Below are 19,869 nucleotides of genomic sequence, written 5' to 3'. Positions count from 1 at the left end.
ATACAAACCACAGCGTTAAAATGCATTTGCCTTATGCCAAGATTCATTTGTAAATTCATCAAGTGTTATACTTACTAAGTCATGTTGATGTGTTTTCAAGATGGTTAACTGCTCGAAAACAAATAATATTTACAGTACAGTTAAATGGAGTTATTCAGCAATACTCAAAGCAGAGACTGAACAAGTAGGTGCAAGAAGTGTTTGTATAGCTGCAGCACTCAGGGCTGTGGTCTCGTGGAAGGTGTGCCTGCCCATGGAAGGGGGATTGCATCTGGATGAGCTTTAAGCTCCCTTCCAACCCAAACCATTCTGTGGTCTCACTCTCAGATCCTTTCCACACCTAAGGGGCTCTGATTTTGCTTCTCAAGACTGCTAAAATTATGCACATGTGACTATGTGACTATTCAGAGATCTAGGAGAGCTGCTATAACAAAGCCAAGCTGTCCAGTAGAAAATGCCAGAAAGGAGTGCAGGGACTGAGTAATTCTATATTTGTGAAGATTTACTGACTCTCTGCAGGGAAACACTTCTCTGCACTTCAGAAACCTTTGGGTTCATAAACCTGAATTCCTTCCCAAAGCAGAACAACTAAGTCTACTCCAAACATAGGCTAATAAATAATCATACGATTATCTTAATGCTGTATCTTTGGGATAGGTAACCACAAAGTTTTAAATTAAATTCTATTGTCTAAGGGATAATAAACATTTAGGTACCAAAAAATACCAGCCATCCTGCTGTAAAACATCCTGAATAGAGATGCAATCACCCAGTCTGTTGTGTGCTCAAAGTTTCACTTTCCACACAATGAAGATTCAATGACTTAGGAAGGGAAAAACCACCACACACAACAAAAATAACCCAAAGAAAATCACACACTTCTACTTGGAAAACTCACATATAAATAAAAGAACAGATGTTTTAGTTTGTTTTGTGAAAGGTGGTAATCGAAGATCAGTCATCCATGCATCAAACAAGTGCTCTACATCTGTTGACTCAACAGTGCTGTGACAGCACCACAGCTCCTCCTGAGAATGCCTTCAAAGTTGAATCCTGGAGGCAAAATCATCTGAGCAATGCTTTGTTTGAGATGTGATTAACAAAACTGCTTGGCAGTAGCTCCAGTGTGCCTCTTCTTTTGGAATTTCAGAAACAATGATAGGTAAAAGGAATTCACAGCCAAGAAGTCAGGCATGGACAAGATGCTGTGCAAATCTGTGTTAAGTGGATACTGAGTTACGACTTTGGCTTGTATTTTCAACTTAGCTACCTATGAAGTTCAGCATTAGTTTACCAACTAAAGTTTCCTCAGCTGCTGCCTCAGAACTTCAGTATTATTTAAGATTGGGCATCCTGCTTTTGAGTCAGAAAAGATATTGACTGGGAATATAATCACCAAATCTAAAGTGGTATCTGATGGGAATTACATTTTTAATTACAAAAGTGAAATTGGCTCTGACATTAGGAAAAAATATCAAGGGTTCTGTAACAAATATAAGTTCTGCATCAAATTACACCAGTCAATATTTCTAGAACCGGAATAAAGTAATAGATCTTCACAAAACTAAAAACAGAATACACAGTAGAAAAACAAATGGGAGACTTCAAAACATCCCTTAAGTAGTTTCTGGTAAGAACTGATGCTCCTGGCACCTGAATGCAACAGCAATACAAATGTTGTGAAGACAAGATGATGGAAGGGCTAAAAAAATGGGCATTACATACAACCATCAGTGGCTCAGTTTAGTGAGGAAACAATTCTGGGGAAAAAATTCCAGGGACAAAAAAACCTCAGGGAGTGCAACGATTCGACTATCAACAAAAACTTTAAGTTACTACGTCTTAAACCTGTTACCCAGTAGATTCCCATAGTAAATTGTTCATTTTGGCTAGTATTTCCACAGAATAAGTGATATTTTAATATTAGGGTGCTTTACTTTAGATGTAGAAAATTTAAGGTTAGAGATTCAAACCATTGAAACTGATGCATGTATTGAGTAAAATAGTAACTTCTTGTAGATTTCTAACTTGGCTAAAAGGGTGGTATTTATACATGGGATCACAGAATGGTTTGGGTTGAGAGAAATGTTAAAGTTCACTGTGTTCCAACTCCCCTGCCACTGGCAGGGACACCTTCTGCTAGAGCAGGCTGCTCTAAGACCCATCCAGCCTGGCCTTGGACATTTCTCCAGGGATGGGGCAACCACAGGTCCCCTGAGCAATCTGTTCAAGGGCCTCAGCACCCCCACAGGGAATCATTTCTCCCTATTATTTAATCTAAACTCACCTCCTGTCACTTTAGTCACCACCCCTTGTCACTACATGCCCTTAAAAAGTCCCTCACCAGCTCTTTTGCAGCTCCTTTAGTACTGGAAGGCTGCTGAAATATCCAGCTGAAATGTATCCAATGTACTTCTGTCTCTGCAGTTTTGTCTGTGAAACCAGAAATTATATTTGAGCAGAAGTATGGAATTTTTCACAGTAAATTCACAAGGGCAGTTTTGTCCTTTGTACATTTGTTTTTTTAGTTTCCTCAGGCTAACTTGTGGGTGAAGTAGTAAAAGAAGTAATTAATGATGACAAGTCACCCATTTAATGTGCAGATCTCAACTTTAAGCTGCTCTTCAACTTGTACAAATTGTAAGGAATCCCAACAGAATGCAGGAAAACAAATGCATGAATTGGGATTTATTAGTGTGATAACAATGAAGCCTCCTTATTTTATGCATTATTATTTGAATAACTATAAGTTTTAATATATTCTGGCCTATCAGGAACAGTTTGAGGCCAAACAGGAGTGTGTGAAGGTGCTTACTAACCTTTTGTAATGGTCTAGTAGTCATTTATCTGTTATACTGCTGCTATTAATCATGCATGTATTGTTCATGGACTAACAGTTAATTACAAGCTATCAATAAATCAACAGATCACTTCAATTCTAACTCCATTTAAGTAAGCCATGAGTTGGTTTTCCCCTACAAGCAGCAAATGCACTCCTTCAGTGTCTTCTGCTTCACTGATACATAGCCTCCAGCTAAACTTACCTATCTCATGGTTTTATTTTTCTTTTTTATTCTCTTCATCATTTTCCTTCACCTGAGGGCACCCAAGATATTCAGGAAATCAAACCACTATCTACACAGGTCACATTTGCCTCAGACAGATTCCAATCAGAGCACTACAATAATTGCACACCCCCAAAATAATGGCTCCAAAACCTGGGCAAAAAGAGATCATATCTTTGAAAAGAGCATATTAAGTTTCCGGGTTAGACAAATGAAAATTTAAGAGGTTTAACATACATGCTAGTTTTCTAAAATGTGGCTTCTTCAACCAGATGCTCTAATGAATTTAATCCCTGAGACAGGGTTTGTGCTTCAGGAAATTCCAATTAAACATTACATGAAAGCTTGGTGTGTTTCTCCCCCTGCAACTGGAAGTTCAGTGTTAGCTCTCAGTTTTTCTAGAAAACATTCAAAGAGTGTCATTCATATTTTCCTTTTTTAAACAGACTAAAGAAATACAGTTTAATTTTGTATGGTTCTCTTCTGTACTTCTGATGACATTTTTACAAATTAGTGGTAATGAGGAATCCTCTCTCATGTTTTAACTTCACAAATTCTCAGTCTTGAAAGTATAGGATCTCACCCCTTTATCCTAAACAGCCTTCAATAAAACTATACATTGACAGATCTTGTAATCAAAGACACAGACCAAGTATACTCACTGATCTGTGACTCAAGCCCTAAAATAAAAATACTCACGCTCATTAAGTGCAACCATGCTTCTTCTAAACTTACTATTTTATTTATGGGCTCCTAGCTTTTGATTATCCAAAATAATTATCTCCTTGAATTCTTTCCCATTCTGCAATCAGGAGAAAAATATTCTGTATTATGCATAAAGATATTTTAAATTAACTAAGCTTACAGGAGACATTATGTCACCTTCACAACTACTTTTTAGAAGTTACTTACCCTGCAAAAGCTAACCCTTAGCATGCACTCAAAGCACTAGGCTAGCAACTGGCAACCACATTCTTCATCATAATTTTAGAAAGCCATAAAGACTTCTATCTGAAAAAAAAAATTAAACAGAGCCTTGCGACAAAAATCTATAGTTTACTATCTATTCATAGTAAACTGTTTTCAAAGTTTCTTATTGAAACAACTAGCAGAAACCAGAGTAACCTAGAATTCCAAGAAGTACTACAGAAAAAAACCCGTAATTGCAGTTAAAAACGCACACAAAAGGCAGTTATTCAAACACAGTCAGCCAGGGAAAGGAATACCTTGCCTGCCTGTTACATGTCCCCTAATTCCAACCCACACTGCCCCAATGCCATCTTTATTAACCCTTACTTCTCTCACTCCCCAACCCTTTTCCAAATTAATGGAAAACCTTTAACCTCCACACCTTTCATTTTTTCCCCAAGTGCTAGGAGGAACACTACTCATCTTTTCTCCCTGTTCAGAAGGTATGTTTCCCCACTACCAAAACACTTTACTATTTATGTATGCCATCTATGAAATATGAAATCAAAGAACTGGAAATTCTTCCTTTTCTCCAGAACTTGAGTACTTCAAAGGAGCACAGTAGGAGCACTTCTCCAATTAACATTTACCCAGCACATTTCACCTCCTCACTTCCTTAACACGTCTGAGTCACAACCACCAGCTCAAGTGACTGGAAATTAACCTATTAAAGCAATGATTTATAAAGTTATATTAATTTGGCATGTAACTTTACAGAAACCTACATCTGGGAAACCAGAGATTGCTCCAGAAATAAGGGAATTCTGCTGAAGCCAGAGAAGAGCTGTAGAGAGATGCAGGATCTTGTATTGAGTCCACTGACATAATATTAAAAAAAAAAAAGTCTTTCACAGAAACAAGCTCTTGTTTTAGATTTAGCCTTTAGAGGGCTTTAAAGGTTTTCAGACCACTTAGAGTCTCCTTTTTTCCAGGAGCACTACTGTTCTTTTCTAGGAAAACATAAGATGAACTCATTCCCCTCGAGTAACTATGGGTTAGGCTTGTTAGCAAAACCAGGACAGAATATTCCTGCCCTCCTTCTCATGATGGTTTGTACCTTCTCTGCCCATTTCTTATTCAAAGTCAAAGCCTGGGAGATAAAGTGACCCCCCAACAGATGACCCCACCTTACAGATGGGAAGCTTCTGTCTACCTGGCTTGTTGGGTTTGTGCCACACACAAGTTCTGTCAAACTCCACCTGCTGGATAATCTTTAAAAATACTAGAAAAAAAAGCTTTAAAAGGCTTTTGTTCCCCCAGTATTGATATACAACTCAGATACTATAATAAAACTTACTGAACTGTATATTTGGTTATTTACTCTTCATCCTTTTGGTTTCTCCCCATCTCTATGAATACTACAATCAAGCAAAATCTCTGGGCAGGTATTTTTCCTAAATTTCTCATATTAGTGGGCCATAGCTATAAATAGTATCAATTTCTGGTAATGCAGTTATAGACAGAAAAAGTCATAGCTCCATGGCACAGCTAAGGAGAAAATCACACTTCTTGCTTTTTAGTCTCCACCACAGAAAAGTGGTAAGTAATGTGCAAATGTAATTTTAAACTGTTATTTAGATAAACTATCACTTAATTATTCAAATCTCAAACAATACTTACAGTAACTTTTTATCCATACCTTCCAACCCATAAAAACCATAGTAATTTATAACTTTGTATTTGCTGGTAGTTTCTTTTACAGGATGTTTTATAAATATACCTGCCACCATTCCTTACTTTTATAATCCACTACTCTTTATTATGATTTACCATCCTTGAGAAATAATTCAAAAATATACTCAAAACATATAAACCATACCTGGAGCAGCCTGTGATACTGAAATGCTGGAGCAGGCATTACTTTTGAAAATAGTAATTTAATCAAAAGTTGAGAGTTGAGTTGCTCTCTCAAAGACTTGAGAGAGAGAACTGTTCAAATATTTATCTAGAAACAAAAAATTAACACTATTTCACAGAGATGATGTTGTGGCACAGAACAAAAAACCCCTACTGTGTGTACTTTATTATCATTTCAGGATGTCATCACTAAATAAGCACAAGTGAAGACTGTCTGCAATTAAAAGTTTTACAGAAGCTTCAAGACAATTATTGTTTCTGATGAACTATTTTTTTCCTTTTTTAAGAAGTCCTTCTATTTTTGCCAGATCTCCAAATGAAACTGTTGCAGAACCTCTCTGGGCTGGTTTTGCCTAAGGAAAAAAAAAAAAAAGAATACATAGAGGGCTAAGTTTAAGTTGTTTAGTAAAAAGCTTTTAAAACATCACTCACTTAAAAAGTACTTTCAAAAAGCAAATAATAGCTTCACATTACCTGTGATTCATGGTACTTCCAGCCAATCATGTAGTAGATCTGAAAGGTAGCAGGTACTGAGCCATCACTGTTTCCATACATTTCTGGGAGGGCAGGAAGGGAGAGAAAAGGTACAGACCATCAGCTCTGAGAAACTCTCAGCTCTCAGAACATCACAACTAAGCATGACATATTCATCGTAATGACTCCCGGTGAAAGATTTGGGACAATAAAAATATCTCATGCTGGTGCATCAATATAGTTCAAATCCTGGCATTATAATTAAGGTTAAAAATAGCTTATGATAATGGCATTTTATTCTGTCCCCAAGCATTTGGGGTTTTTTGTTTTCACCTGGAATTTTTTTTGTTTTTTGTTTTTTTACACAAAGGTCATAGAAAAAGACACAGAAAAAATGTTCTTAAAGTCATTTCAGATGAACTCATTAGCTCTCAAATACTGACCTTGGTATATTGCAGCAGCTGCCAGCATTGTCTCCCTGTGTAGCAGAGGTTTTCTATTCCAAGAGCAATTACTCTCCCCCATACCTAAAAATATGTTTTAGCTTTAAGAAAAAGAAGATATAGCACATGCCATGAGTTAAATGTCATGCACTAATGACAGATTTTTACTAAACCAGAGTAAGTACAGAATCCTCTGCACTTCACTGTAAGAGAGAGCACAGCACAAAGCATTAGGTGAGTTTCTTATGTGTAAGAATCCAAAACTTTTCATTCCTATCCTTTGCAATTTATAGTTTGCATTGCTAGAAATCATTTCAAATTATTACTTCTTCAGCCTCAGTCTTCAAACATTTAGTCTTTTAAATATAACTAATTTTAAGAATGAGTAAAAACTATTTATTCAGACACATAACCGTAACTTTTTAATAGACAATCATTAGAATTACTATCCCAAGAGCTTTAAAATACAAAATAAAATAATCATAATTCTAATCTCTTTAATCACTTACTGCATCTGAATGTTTCTGCTGAGAATAAAAGTTGCCTTTCCATTAAGGAATTACTCCAAACAGCAGTTGATCCAGATAACAAATGCCCTGAGTTGCTGTCAGTAACAACAGACTGCATGTGAATGACTGCTTTACAATCCATGACAAATACAATCAGTATATTAATAAAATCGTTACTCAGGCATTTACTGATCCTCAGCAGACTCTAAATTAAGGATATATTTATTCTCACTCCAAAGCAGTTTGCTGAGTGCCCTGATAATTAGAAAAGGAAAAGTCAGTGTGTGGGATACAGGCTTCCATCTCCCCTTAAGGGCTTTTCTGCACCTTACACTGAACGGGCTCAGGCAGAACAGGAACCCCAGGGAAGCAGAACATTCACAGCAGAGCACAAAGTAGCAAATCTTTGACTTGTGCTTCCCAACACAGATCTCCTGACAGGCATAATCTCCTGACTCACTATATAGCAGGAAAAAGCTAATGCTTCCCTTGTTGCAATAAAATTTATTTGTATATTTTTTAGAAAGAAGTGGTTTGTGATGAAGATGGAGAAACACTGGCTCAGGTTGCTCAGAGAGGTGGTGGATGTCCCACAACTGGAAACAGTCAAGACCAGGTGGGATGGAGCTCTGAGCAATCTGATCTAGTTCAATATGTCCCTGATCACTGCAGGGGAGTTGGACTAGACAGCCTTTGAAAGTTCTTTCCAACCCACATGATTCTATGATTTGGAGTTAAGAAACACACCGTGAAACTCTTCTGTGTCTGCACCACGGATATAGAAAACACTTATGTTTCCACAAAGAATATACTTGCCTTGCAAGTCTTCCATAACCTCAAACAACCCTGGGTAGTTGACTTGGATTTCATCAGTGTCCTAAAAGAATTGAGAAGCTCAGTTTTAGAGCATACCAAGCCAAACAAGAGCATATCAAGCATTCAGTTTGTTGCACTAACAAACTCTTCCCTGCCCTTGGCAGGAGGGTTGGAACTAGATGATTTTACAGTCCCTTCCAACCCAAACCATTCTACGATTCTCTTCATCTGCCTCTTCGGCTCAAATCACGCATTTCTAAGAATGTACTGTTTTAACATTTCTAAAAAATTTTGCTTAGTAGCCCAAATGCAATGAAATTTTAATTTATATGCCATTATTTTCTTCCTGGTTTTAGAAGAGCGAGCATGTGTCTAAAGTTTTTTCATGCAGGTCTAACGTTCTCTGACATTTCTCCAAGATGACCATCCAAATTCTACTGGGCCATGAGCCAAAGACACACTTCAGTTGGTTCCATTAATCACCACAAAGCCAAAACCAGTGGCAGTCCAAGCTATTTTCAGCAGCCTGTTCAACGAGGTGCACCACCCGCAGAAGGAAGCAGTACATTATTAATACATTAGTAAACAGTGATTTTATATTCCAGCAGCTCTGATGCTGTGGATTGCTCTGCCTGACTGCTCTCCTGTCTCTAATTACCACAGTGAGGGTGTTAAAGCCAGCCCTGGAGAGCAGGTGTCCCAAATCGGCGACGGCAGTGAAGGGTGAGACGTGAGGGGAGAAGCCTCCTTCCCTCTCCAGCTCTGCCAGCTGCAGGGAGCAGCGCAGCTCGTACAGAGTGTCTCCCCCAAACATGGCTCCAATGAACACTCCATCTGGCTTCAGGACCTGGTGAATCTGCAACACACAAACACACAGCTCACGGGCTTTCTGCATTAGCCCTACGAAACTAAGTGGCTCTTACACCTTTTTTTTTCTTAAAGAACTCAAAAGCAATCATTATATAAGAGCTGTAACAGACTTTTAGTATTGACTGTATTCTGCAGGGCTACTGTCACAGCTTCTGGTAACACTGCAAACAAATACTCTGTCTGAAGAGAGACTATTTTCTATTTTTAAGAAAGAGTGAATCCTCAGAAATTTCATTAAAGAGTCAGGAAACACAGGACAAACTGCGGAAATTGAGGGTAAAACTATTTTCAGCTGAATACTCCCAAAACAATATTCTCAATTAATTTACTTCCAAAACCAGGGTAGATTAAGATAAGTATGCTGCTTCCTTTTACTTTCTAGAGAGCAGCAAAAGCACTTTTTAATATCTTGATTTAAGAGAAATGAAGGCCTCAGTTTCCAGTAGTGATCTCTGTACTTCTGAGACAAAAGAACAATGCAATTTTTATTGTGCCTACCATTACTTATTATTAACTTGCCAGAACAGCAATATTGTAACTCAAACACCAAGGCTGACAAGCTGCTTTCTTGTCCCTTAAGTCCTAGCTCCCTTCCTAGTGAGAAGGCCAATAAACTCATGCTTTCTTTTTTCCTAAATAATTGGAAATTACCTCTGGTTTAGACACCCAGAAGAGGCTAATTACATAATCAGGCTAACAAGACAGCAAAAGCTTCCAACACTTTTGAAACAAAAATATTTTCAATCGTTTTTAAATGAAGTATTAATCAAGCTACCTTTTCTGTTCTAGTAAAAAAGCCTTCAATTGACAGGTAAGAAAATGATGCAGTTAAATGCAGTTTCCATTAGTTAAAGACAGTGGTACCAACACAGGAAATTATGAAAGTTGGCCAAGAAACTCTGTTCCCTCCCCACTGTGATAGAGTGTCAGTTATATCTACTGTGGGAGAAAGTATTTGACACTCTACAGAATACTTAAATTCCAGTTAAAATGTATATTTCTTTCCAAGTATTTTTTACAAGTACTGAAGGCCTTTCAATTGATTTCTATTATTTCAATAACAGTAGTAGTAGGAATATCACCTATTCCTACCAACAGGTGATAGAATAGCACTGCATGACTGATCAATTTGAAATAAATGAAAAAACAGCAAGCTGGTTAAAGTGTTCCTTGCTCTTGCTCCATGATTTTGATTTTACTAAAGTTTACACCTGCAGGAAAGAGCTGAACTAAAGCCAAATAAGCAAAACTGTTACTCAACAAAAAGAAAATTCTGTCCTCAATTATTTGCATAATTTCAAGATAAAAAAAGTCTTGATCAAAGCTGCATTTCAAAATAAACAGCTGAGACATAAAAATAATTCAAGCTCCATAAAGCAGTTTTGGAGAAGTGTAGCATTGTATTACAAGTAGTAAGAGCTAAAAACAATAAAAATCAATAGCATTGCCTCAGGTGATATCAGTTACCACAATCTCAGCTGTGAGAATCCAAAATATTATACAAACATAGCGTTTCAGTTGTTTCTTCCAAATTGATTTGAGGGAGCAGATTAGTAGCAGTATCAACTGATGCTCCTCAAACTGCCAAAAGTATTGCAAAAAATACCTGTGTGCAACATGAGTTATTTCTGTGCCTCTTGTTTAAAGAAGACCTGGAAATACAGAGTGCTCTCAATGCAAGGTATGGCAAGTGCTGACTTATAGTATTAAAAACCAATTTCTTACCTCTCTAAAAGCTTTAGGAAGGTCATTCACCCAGTGTAAACTGAAATAACAGAAGCACACATTTCATAATTCCATATTAAATCAAATTTAGGGAATGCAACTATTTAATTAACTAAGTAAGTTTCAGGAGCCAAAGCCACAAACTGGTTTCTCAACCTGCAACCGTGCTGAAACACCTGCTTAAAAATTATACTAAAAAGTTTATACAAATAGCACTTAATTTTTTTTCTTTCTTGTTTTGTTAAGTTGAGAAAATGCAAGTCCTGGAGACTAGTTTGTCAAAATGCAGCAAAGAGAGAAGCTACAAGTGTTTTGAAGGAAAATAAACAAACAAACAAAACAGGAACAATCACCAGGACAGCAGTTTTTCCTAATGAATGGTCATATTAACTATGCAAGTACACTTCTTACTGCTTTTAACAGACTAGTAATCTTTGTTGCATTTATTTTCTTAAAGCTAGCCTGGAAAGAACATTGTTAACAACTTAAACAAATCAAAATAAATAAATTATTAATACATACCTTAAGCTGCTAACAACAAGATCAAATGTATCTTCTTTGAAAGGAAGGAATTCCTCATCGGCTACAACCCTGACCGTAGGGATTTCAGATTCTGTTGCATTTTTCTAATGTTGGGTTAGAAGAAAAACAACTCATCAGAAACTCACTTCTTTTGCTTTCCTGTATTAAAGAACTGAAGCACTTTAGCATTCAAAAAGCTACTTACTAAAGCATTCTCCGCGATATCAACTTGAACAAGTTTTTCAACTGTTTCCTGAAATAAAATTTTAAGTCTATTTGTAAATGGACATAAGTAATTTTTTGGCACTTGCACCTATTTACAACAAGTTAGAAAGAGTGTTTTCAACTCTTGAGGAAAGCTTTATTTAAATGCAGAAAGCATTTTTCCCCACCCAACGCAGCACCTGCACCAGCTGAGGCAGAAGTGGTAACAGAAAACACGTTCTGTAATTTTAGGCATAAATTTATTTACATATAAACCATGGATTGACAGCCAAGGAAGCACCTTGTGTAGTTCATGAAGGTTAAACTCTTAATGGCTTCCAAGTCTCCATAATGACACTTCTCCTTAACAACAAACTGTGGCCAACAGTTTCACCAAAAATCATATCTGTTCCTACACAAAACTAGAAGTTAACACAGATATAGCAGATAGCTTCCCTTGCACTAGCATTTGTCAAGTTTTCAGTGGCAATAAATTAATAGTCTGCACAACATACAGCTTTGAACTGTGACTACAGGTGTGGTGGTAGTTAGGAGATTCACCTCATCAAGACTCAGACGATTGTTTTAAGTTGTAACAGAGCTCTCCCTGTTTGAAATGCAGGGACACAGATGAACTTCCTTTAGATACTTTTAAGTATGAAGAGCCAGTACCTTGGTTAAGTGTTGAGCTATGTAACCTCTTCCAGAGCCAACATCCAAAGCGAGAGGAAACGTTCTAAAGGGTAAGATCAGCAACACAGAGCATAACCAAGTCTTAAAATATTTTTACTTTTAGACTACATTAAGTGTCACCTGCTAATGTCTAAGAGCCTTATTGCAGCCAGCCCATCGAGCATCCTCCTGGGTACGGCGGGAACGTGCGGCACACAGCGGGGCTCACCTGCTGATGTCAAACACCCTGTCCGCGATCCTGCCGCCCACCTGCGGGGAGAGCCGGCGGTCCGAATCACGGCACCAGGGAGCTCGGAGACCTCTCAGATCGTCCAGCCCAAGCTACGAGTAACAACCTTGCCAAACACAGCACCGACTTAAACACCTCCAGGCACGGTGGCTCCACCACCTCCCTGGGCAGCCCGCTACACTGTCTAATCATCCTTTCATACAGAAATTCCTGACGTCCAACCCAAACTTTCCCCGGCACAGCTTGAGACTGTGTCCTCTCACCCTGTCTGGGAGAACAGACCGATCCCCCCTGGCTACACGCTCCTTTCCGGGAGCTGCAGAGAGCGACAGGATCACCCTGAACCTCCTTTCCTCCAGGTTAAACACCCCAGCTCCCTCAGGGCACTTGTGCTCCAGCCCCTTCACCAGCCCCCTGCCCCTCCAAGGACCCGCTCCAGCTCCTCAGCTCCCTGCCTGACCCAAGCGCTCCAGAACAGACACAGCACTGCAGCTGACCCCGCCAGGCCCCCGCGGCGCCGCACCTCCTCCCGCAGGTAATCGCACTTGGCGGGCTCGGCCTGCAGCGCCGCCCAGTTCTTCTGCTTCCGCTTCAGCCGGCGGTCGAACGGGTTCAGCGCGCCCGAGCGCGGCGAGGCGCCGGCGGGAGGAGAGGGCGAAGCGGCGGCAGCGGCCCGGGCCGGCAGCGCCCAGAGCCCGCGGCACCATGGCTCTCTCAGCGCCCAGAGCCCGCGGCACCATGGCTCCGGCAGCGCCCAGAGCCCGCGGCACCACGGCACCCGCAGCGCCGGCCGGGCCAGGCCCCTCATCCGCTCGGCCTCGCACGGCCTCCGTGCCTGCGCCGCGGGGAGCCGTGCCGAGCCGTGCCGAGCCGTGCCCCGCCCTGTCCCGCCGCGGCCGCCGTAGCGCCGCCGGAACTGGCCGCCGGAAGTGGCGGGGCGGCGGCGGCGTGGAGCGCCGTGAGGGCAGCGCGGTGAGGGAATCGCCGTGAGGGAATCGCCGTGAGGGAATCGCCGTGAGGGCAGCGCGGTGAGGGAGCGGCGGCACCGGGCACGGTCGGTGCGAGCGGGGATTCCTCTGGGCTCCTCCCCGCGGCCTCGCTGGGTGTGGGACGGGGCGGGTGCGGGGCTGTAGCCGTCTCGGCGCACCCGGTGCTGCCGGTGGGCTGCAGCTGCGGCGGGCAGCGGGCTGGGTTCGCCAAAGGGGCTGTGTGTGGGTCTGGGGGGGAAGCACGGAGGGGTGTGTCTGCAGCCCAGGTGGCTCCGTTGTCGTAGAATCATAGAATGGCCTCGATTAGAAGGGATCTTAAACACTGTCTCATCCGAAACCCTCTACCACGGGCAGGAGCACATCCCACCAGACCAGCTTGCTCAGAGCTCCATCCAGCCTGGTCTTGGACACTTCCAGCCACAGCCTCTCTGGGCAACCTGTGTCAGTGCCTCCCGACCTTCACAGTGAAGACTTTTCTCCTCATATCTAATCTAAACCTACCTTCTGATAGTTTGAAGCCATTCCCCCTTGTCCTGTCACTCCAAGCCCTTGTAAATAGTCCCTCTCCATCTTTCTTGTAGGCTCCCTTCAGGTACTGCAAAGCCACAGTTAGGTCTCCTGAAGCCTTCTCTTCTCCAGGCTGAACAATCCCAGTTCTCTCAGTCTTTTCTCACAGGAGAGGAACTCCATCCCTCTAATTATCCTGGTGGTCTCTGGACTCACTCCAACAGCTCCAGGTGCTCCCTGTGCTGTGACCCCAGAGCTGGACATGGCACTCTAGGTGGGCTCTCACCTGAGCAGAGCAGAGGGGCAGAATTGCCTTTCTCACCTGCTGCCCATGGAGCTTTGGATGCAGCCCAGAGACAGGGGGTTTCAGGGATTCATCAACCAGACATCACCAGCAGGGATAAGTCATTATCCCACTTGGTGCTTGTCAGGTCACCACTGGAACTCTGTGCTCAGATTTGGTCTCTGCCATACAAAAAAGATGTGGCCAGGCTGGAGAGGGTCCAGAGAAGGGCCACAAGGATGACCAAAGGACTGGGAAGCTGCCATGTGAGGAAAGGCTGAGGGAGCTGGGTTTGTTCAGCCTTGAGGAAAGAAGGCTCAGTGGAGACCTTATTCCCATGTGACAGTATTTAAAAGGTGGCTACAGAGAAGGTGAAGACTCTGTTTTTACAAGGAGTCACAAGCAAAAGACAAGGGGTAATAGGTACAACTTATTCCTGGGGAAATTCTATTTAGACACAAGAGGAAAATTTTCCTCAATGAGAACATTCAGCTGCTGGAATAATCTCCCCAGGGAAGCGTGGATTCCCACTTACAGGATTTGGCTGGACAGCGTGCTGGGCTGTGTTGTGTACACACCATTGCTTTTGCCAAGCAGTGTTGGGCCAGGTGATCCTTGAGGTCCCTTCCAACCAGGTGGCCTGTGATGTTATGGAATTGCTATATGTCCTTTTGGAAAGAACTTCTTAGGGATAGGTTAGAAATCCAACTTTGTTTAATCCTTATTTCAGTTACGTATCTAAATCCATGTGGATCAGTTGAGGTTTTTTAATCAGAAATGGTTGGTTTTTTCCATGTTGTAGATGTCCAAGTCTTCAACAGCACCAAAAATGTCATCCCAAGAGGAAATCCTGAGTGATGGCCGCTTCAGCTGCGTGGCAAGGGATCCCAGGTTTTGGGAGATGCCCGAAAAGGAACGTAAAGTCAAGATTGACAAGCGATTCCGAGCGATGTTTCATGACAAGAAATTCAAGCTGAGATACACCGTGGATAAAAGAGGTCGCCCTGTTAACTATACCTCTACAGAGAACCTCAAGAAGTTTTATGCCTTGTCAGAGTCTGACTCTGATCTTTCAGAAAGTGATAGTAAAGAGCTCACTGTAAAGAAAAAAAAGAAAAAGAAAATTAAAGGCAAAGGAGAAGCAGATTCTGCAAAGGGTCTTGCAGGTGGGCTCCTAAAGGAGGAGAGCAAAAAAAACAAACAAGGGGTGGACCAAACATGTGAAGCAGTGACAAATCTAAATGACCACATAAAAGAAGGACAAAAGAGTAAATCAAAGTTGAGCTTGAAAGAGGACTCACAGAAAACTGCTGCAGAAGTTGATCACCCCCGGGGGACCAAGGGCCTTTTACCCAAAGGGGAAAACAAGCAAGCAGGGGGAAGATCCATTTCAATTCAAAACCAGGAAAAGACTTCACAAGCAAATGGCACTAAGTCAGTCAAAGCTCCCAGGAGGGACCAGTCCCTAGGAGGGAAAATAAAAGAATCAGGTGAGTCATTCAAATAACAGGAAGAATTCATCTGTGTTTATTCGGATGTTGTTTCTTTTGTTTTATCCATGGAAGTCATTTTGCAAAATCGGTTATAAAATAGGTGACTGACTCAGATTCAGTGCTGCTGAAGGATTGGAGTTAGTCAGCTTTGTATAGAATCAGTTCTTACTCTTCAGTAAGATTGTGAACATCCCTGTCATTTTAATTGTTGGAGGTGGAATTGTTGGTTAGCTAGGAAACTAAAATTTATAACGGTGTGTATGCTGCTGTAGTTCTCAAACTGAACAGCAAAAGCAAATATATGAACTGAAACCATGAAAGCACATCACAGCTTGTGGACTGAAAGAGTAAAGATGGCAACACTGAGCCATTAATATTAGAGGGGATTAGAGAGAACAGTAACTTGAAGAAGAACTTTGTTTATATTGCTTGTGCATGTGTATAGCCTCCATTATTAAAATTGATTTCTACCTATTGGTTCTGTAATATAAATGAAATACCAGAATATTTCATTACAGTTGAGATCAATCAATTGTAGGCCTGAGGAACAATTGAATTAGATTAGACCAGATGAGAGAAACAAAAGAGACAACACTGATGTTTTCCATAATTTGTTCCTGCATTGTTGCACCTTTCAAAAGTCCTGTAAATGTGCATGAAAGAAACCTGAAGTTTTCCTTTTTCTAAAGGGTCATATGTAATTCCAATGTAAAATAGGTATCTAATGTTTATCTTTCTGTGCTCAGACATCTGTGATCAAAGTGTAAAATATAAAAGCCAGTTAGAGGAAGAAAATTCTGCAAGTGAGGATGCAGAATCGGAAGAAGAGGAATCAGAAGATGATGGAGAAACAGGTGTGGAAGAGGAGCCAGAAGATGATGGGGAAATGAGCGAAGATGGCAGTGATTCAGAAGATGATGGAGAAAGTGACGGTGGGCCTGATCTAGCCAGAGGCATAGGGAACATTGAAACGAGCTCAGAGGATGATGAGGATCTAAACGAGCTGTTTCCAAAGGAGCCAGAGATCGAGCATTCGTGGCGTGAGCTGGATAAAGATGCCCCTCGTGGAGATGAGGTAACAGTACTTTGCATACTTTCACATTAGTGAAAAGTTTCTACATGACAAACTCAGAAATGTTATGAGTTCATTACAGACCATCATCTGTGGTCCAGTTGGTGGAAGTACTGTTCATAAAGGTTCTTCAGCCGTTTAATAACAGAATGGAAGTGTTGATGAAAGTGTCTGACAGTGAGAGAGTTGCAGTTTTCACTGGTGACACTCCTCTTCCCCATAAGCAGACTTACCTATACCCATACATCGGCTGTCTACAAGTGAAAGGCCAAACAAAATTGAGCTTTTCAGAAATTCCAGAATTTAAACAGTACTGCTGTTTTGGTTCACTACTGATTTTTTTCACTTTTTAAAAATCTAGTTATTTAACTTATGCTGTAAGAAATTAAGCCATCATTAGACAGTGAAACAGGACTTTACAGCTAGCACAATCAGTGTATAAGAAATCCTAGTACTCCTGTGCTGTCACAATACAGTGATAGTGGTTGCTGCTGTGACTAACAGTGTTTGATGATAACAAAATCCTACGTGAGGATGTTGTCGCTGCAATTCTATATCTGTGATTGGTGAAGTCCATTCTGTGGTGCTTGACTATTTATGTCCTTTTTATGTGCATTTATGTCCTTTTTATATGCTCTGGTAATTGCTGCTTCTGATCTTTGCTAGTTTAAGTGATTGAAAGGTCATGAGGACAATGTTGCTTTTATTTTTTTCAGCAAAGTTTATTGCTGACTTTGATTTTTATAATTGAGTTCTGCTAGAGAGTTGTGTATTCCCCACAACAGTCAAGAATTAAACCTATGAATTTTATGTTCCTTTTTCCTCAGATTACAAGCAGATTGGCAGTTTGTAATATGGATTGGGATAGGTTGAAGGCTAAGGATTTGCTGGCTCTGTTTAATTCTTTCACACCCAAAGGAGGAACAGTGTTTTCTGTTAAGGTAAGACCTGATTCCTAATTTGAGTATAGAGTTTTACTGTTAAAAAAAACAAAAAAAAAAAAACCTGACTGCAGTATAAGAAGACAGTTCTGTGGAGAACCAAAAGAGATATTAATGTGTTTAAAGAGAAACTATGTTGCAATTTAATTTGCTGTGTTAGGAACTTGCTGCTTTTCAGTAATGGGCATGTATTTGGCAGAGTTAGAGGCCAAAGCCATTGACTTATCATGTTTATGAGGTTGGCTGTCAGTGCTGGTTTTCTGAAAGTAATAGTGAAATTCTCAGTTCCAGTAGGAGGAGACTGTATTGCCTTGATTAGTTTGATTTTCAGTGCTCTTTATGGCAGATAACCCAACCTTTGACCGATTTCTAAATGCATGTCAACCCCTCTTACCACTGCACAGCACATTGTTTTTCACCACTTCTAAACTACTAATAAATTGTTTGTGTTCTGGTTAATTAAGTTTTATTTTTCCATTGTTAATGTCTGCCTTAGGTTTCTGAGAAATTTTAATCATTTACCTCTTTCTGAAAAGGGCCACAGTAGAATGAACAAAGTCAGGGTTCCTGTTGTTCATCTGTCTCAAAACTGCTAGTAGGCACTTTGGTTATTCTACTGTCTTTTCCATACATTAAAATTAGGAAGGTATTAATGTCTATGCAATTGATCCCTTAACTGATTTAAAATATAACCTGTAAAGTCTAAAAGCCTGGAGAGATATTTTTTCTTAGTGTAAATTATATCACAGTACAAAATTTAGTTTTGTGTTGTATTTGTAGATTTATCCTTCGGAGTTTGGAAAAGAGAGATTGAAAGAGGAGGAACAAAAAGGACCTGTGGAACTGTTTGATCTTCCGGAGAATACCACAGAGGATGATGGGTATTAATTTTAATTTTGTCTTCAAATGAGAGATATAATGTGTTTAATTCTTAGTGAAAATTCCAATTCACTTCTGTTTTCCAGGAGTGCAAATGTGGAAGTGTCCTGTGGACACCTCAATTTTTTAGTTTTTCTCAAGGGTTGTTTTACAATGGGAACTGTTTCATTATCAGTGCATTTAATAAATGTATAATGATGAAACTAGAAAATATTTGCTTTTTGATGTGAATGGAACAAATGTGGGGGGAGCTTAACAGAGCATTTCTCCTCTGCAAATTGCCATTTGTGCAGTAAACTCCCTTTGGTGCTCACTGTCAAAATTCTTACCTGTGAATCAACAAGAACCTTAACTTAGTCCAAGAATTCCCAGACTGAGGTTTCTTGAGTGCCACCAGCAGCAGCCCTGGCTTACTAGGCTGAGCTCCTCAGTCCTGCCATTCTCATGGCTTCTTCAGGCATTCAGGGTTTTTTTGCCTTTTTTTAACTTTTGTTAAAGGTTTTGCTTTGATATTTTTCCAGAATTTCCAGATGTTTGGCAGCCTGACTGGGGCCATATTTGTATAATATGTCCTGCTGGATTGCCCTGTATTTAGATAATCTGGATGCTTCTAAAATAAGAGCAGATCCCTTTGAAGACATTCTCTGGTGCATCAGGGGAGTTTAAGATGGATGTAGAGTGTGTTTTGAGGTCATCTTCAGTGTGAGCATTGAGGTGCATCCTGAAGTGTTGGATTTACTGCTCAGTGGACTTGAAAGCATCTGGAATCCAACAAACAGAAATTGAGGTGTCCCAGAGGTACCTCAGTGATACCTGTGCCCTTCAGAGCCACAGAACCTCATCCTCTGTGGTCTTTCAACAGTCATATACAAATTTTATTAATAAAACTGGGAAATAGTCTTTTTACTTGAGGGAAACTGAATGCTGCTGGAACTTTTGCTGTTTAACATCTGATCTTACAAGATCAGGGGAGTGTTTGTTTGGTGCATGTTTTTAATGAGTTGAATTAAAAGATTTTGCAAATAGAAAGGTGTCAAAGCCAGCTCATGTGACTGTGGTCTTCTCTCCACTTTTGCAGGATTTATAGGGAAAAACTGCGGGAATACCAGTTTAAGCGACTGAAATACTTCTATGCAGTTGTAGAATGTGATTCTCCTGAAACAGCCAATAAAATTTATGAAGAATGTGATGGACTGGAATTTGAAAGTAGCTGTTCTTTCATAGACCTGAGGTAACTCCACTGGTGATATTTTTACATGTTGGGCCAGGGAGGGTGAATTAAAGGTGGTTTATAATTGTAGTAAACTGCATTGACTTTATTCTGTAACC

The 19,869-nt window shown here is 40.4% G+C and overlaps 2 protein-coding genes across 9 annotated transcripts in view; one reads left to right on the top strand and one right to left on the bottom strand.

Moving 5' to 3' along the window:
* Positions 1-5,891: 5,891 nt before the first annotated feature.
* Positions 5,892-13,670, bottom strand: NDUFAF5 (NADH:ubiquinone oxidoreductase complex assembly factor 5). Of its 7 annotated transcripts, none has more exons than XM_085054040.1 (11): positions 12,900-13,670; positions 12,356-12,468; positions 12,127-12,190; positions 11,456-11,503; positions 11,251-11,354; positions 10,729-10,768; positions 8,792-8,989; positions 8,134-8,194; positions 6,809-6,892; positions 6,366-6,448; positions 5,892-6,244 (listed from the first exon to the last, which is right to left on the bottom strand). In XM_085054040.1, the coding sequence occupies exons 1-11, from the start codon at positions 13,653-13,655 to the stop codon at positions 6,158-6,160; spliced, it is 1,638 nt and encodes a 545-aa protein (XP_084910166.1). In that variant the 5' UTR covers positions 13,656-13,670; the 3' UTR covers positions 5,892-6,157. The 7 variants fall into 7 exon arrangements, 6 of the variants coding, with proteins under 6 accessions (XP_084910166.1, XP_084910169.1, XP_084910170.1 ...); XM_085054043.1 differs by having other exon boundaries at positions 12,356-12,396; XR_014850527.1 differs by lacking the exon at positions 5,892-6,244 and adding an exon at positions 7,318-7,412 and having other exon boundaries at positions 6,404-6,448.
* ESF1 (ESF1 nucleolar pre-rRNA processing protein) overlaps positions 13,321-19,869 on the top strand; it is a 29,329-nt gene continuing 22,780 nt past the window's right edge. The window contains exons 1-6 of one of the 2 annotated variants that reach the window (XM_085054039.1): positions 13,321-13,404; positions 14,958-15,645; positions 16,395-16,723; positions 17,548-17,661; positions 18,442-18,542; positions 19,619-19,771. In XM_085054039.1, the coding sequence (XP_084910165.1) occupies positions 14,958-15,645; positions 16,395-16,723; positions 17,548-17,661; positions 18,442-18,542; positions 19,619-19,771 (1,385 nt within the window). In that variant the 5' untranslated portion in view covers positions 13,321-13,404. Of the gene's footprint in view, positions 13,431-14,957; positions 15,646-16,394; positions 16,724-17,547; positions 17,662-18,441; positions 18,543-19,618; positions 19,772-19,869 lie in introns of both variants that reach the window. The other variant, XM_085054038.1, reaches the window with a different exon arrangement.

The sequence above is a fragment of the Lichenostomus cassidix genome, chromosome 3 (assembly GCF_008360975.1).
Source record: "Lichenostomus cassidix isolate B80296 chromosome 3, HeHo_3.0, whole genome shotgun sequence".
NCBI lineage: Eukaryota > Metazoa > Chordata > Aves > Passeriformes > Meliphagidae > Lichenostomus > Lichenostomus cassidix.
This window is presented reverse-complemented; position numbering and strand designations above follow the sequence as displayed.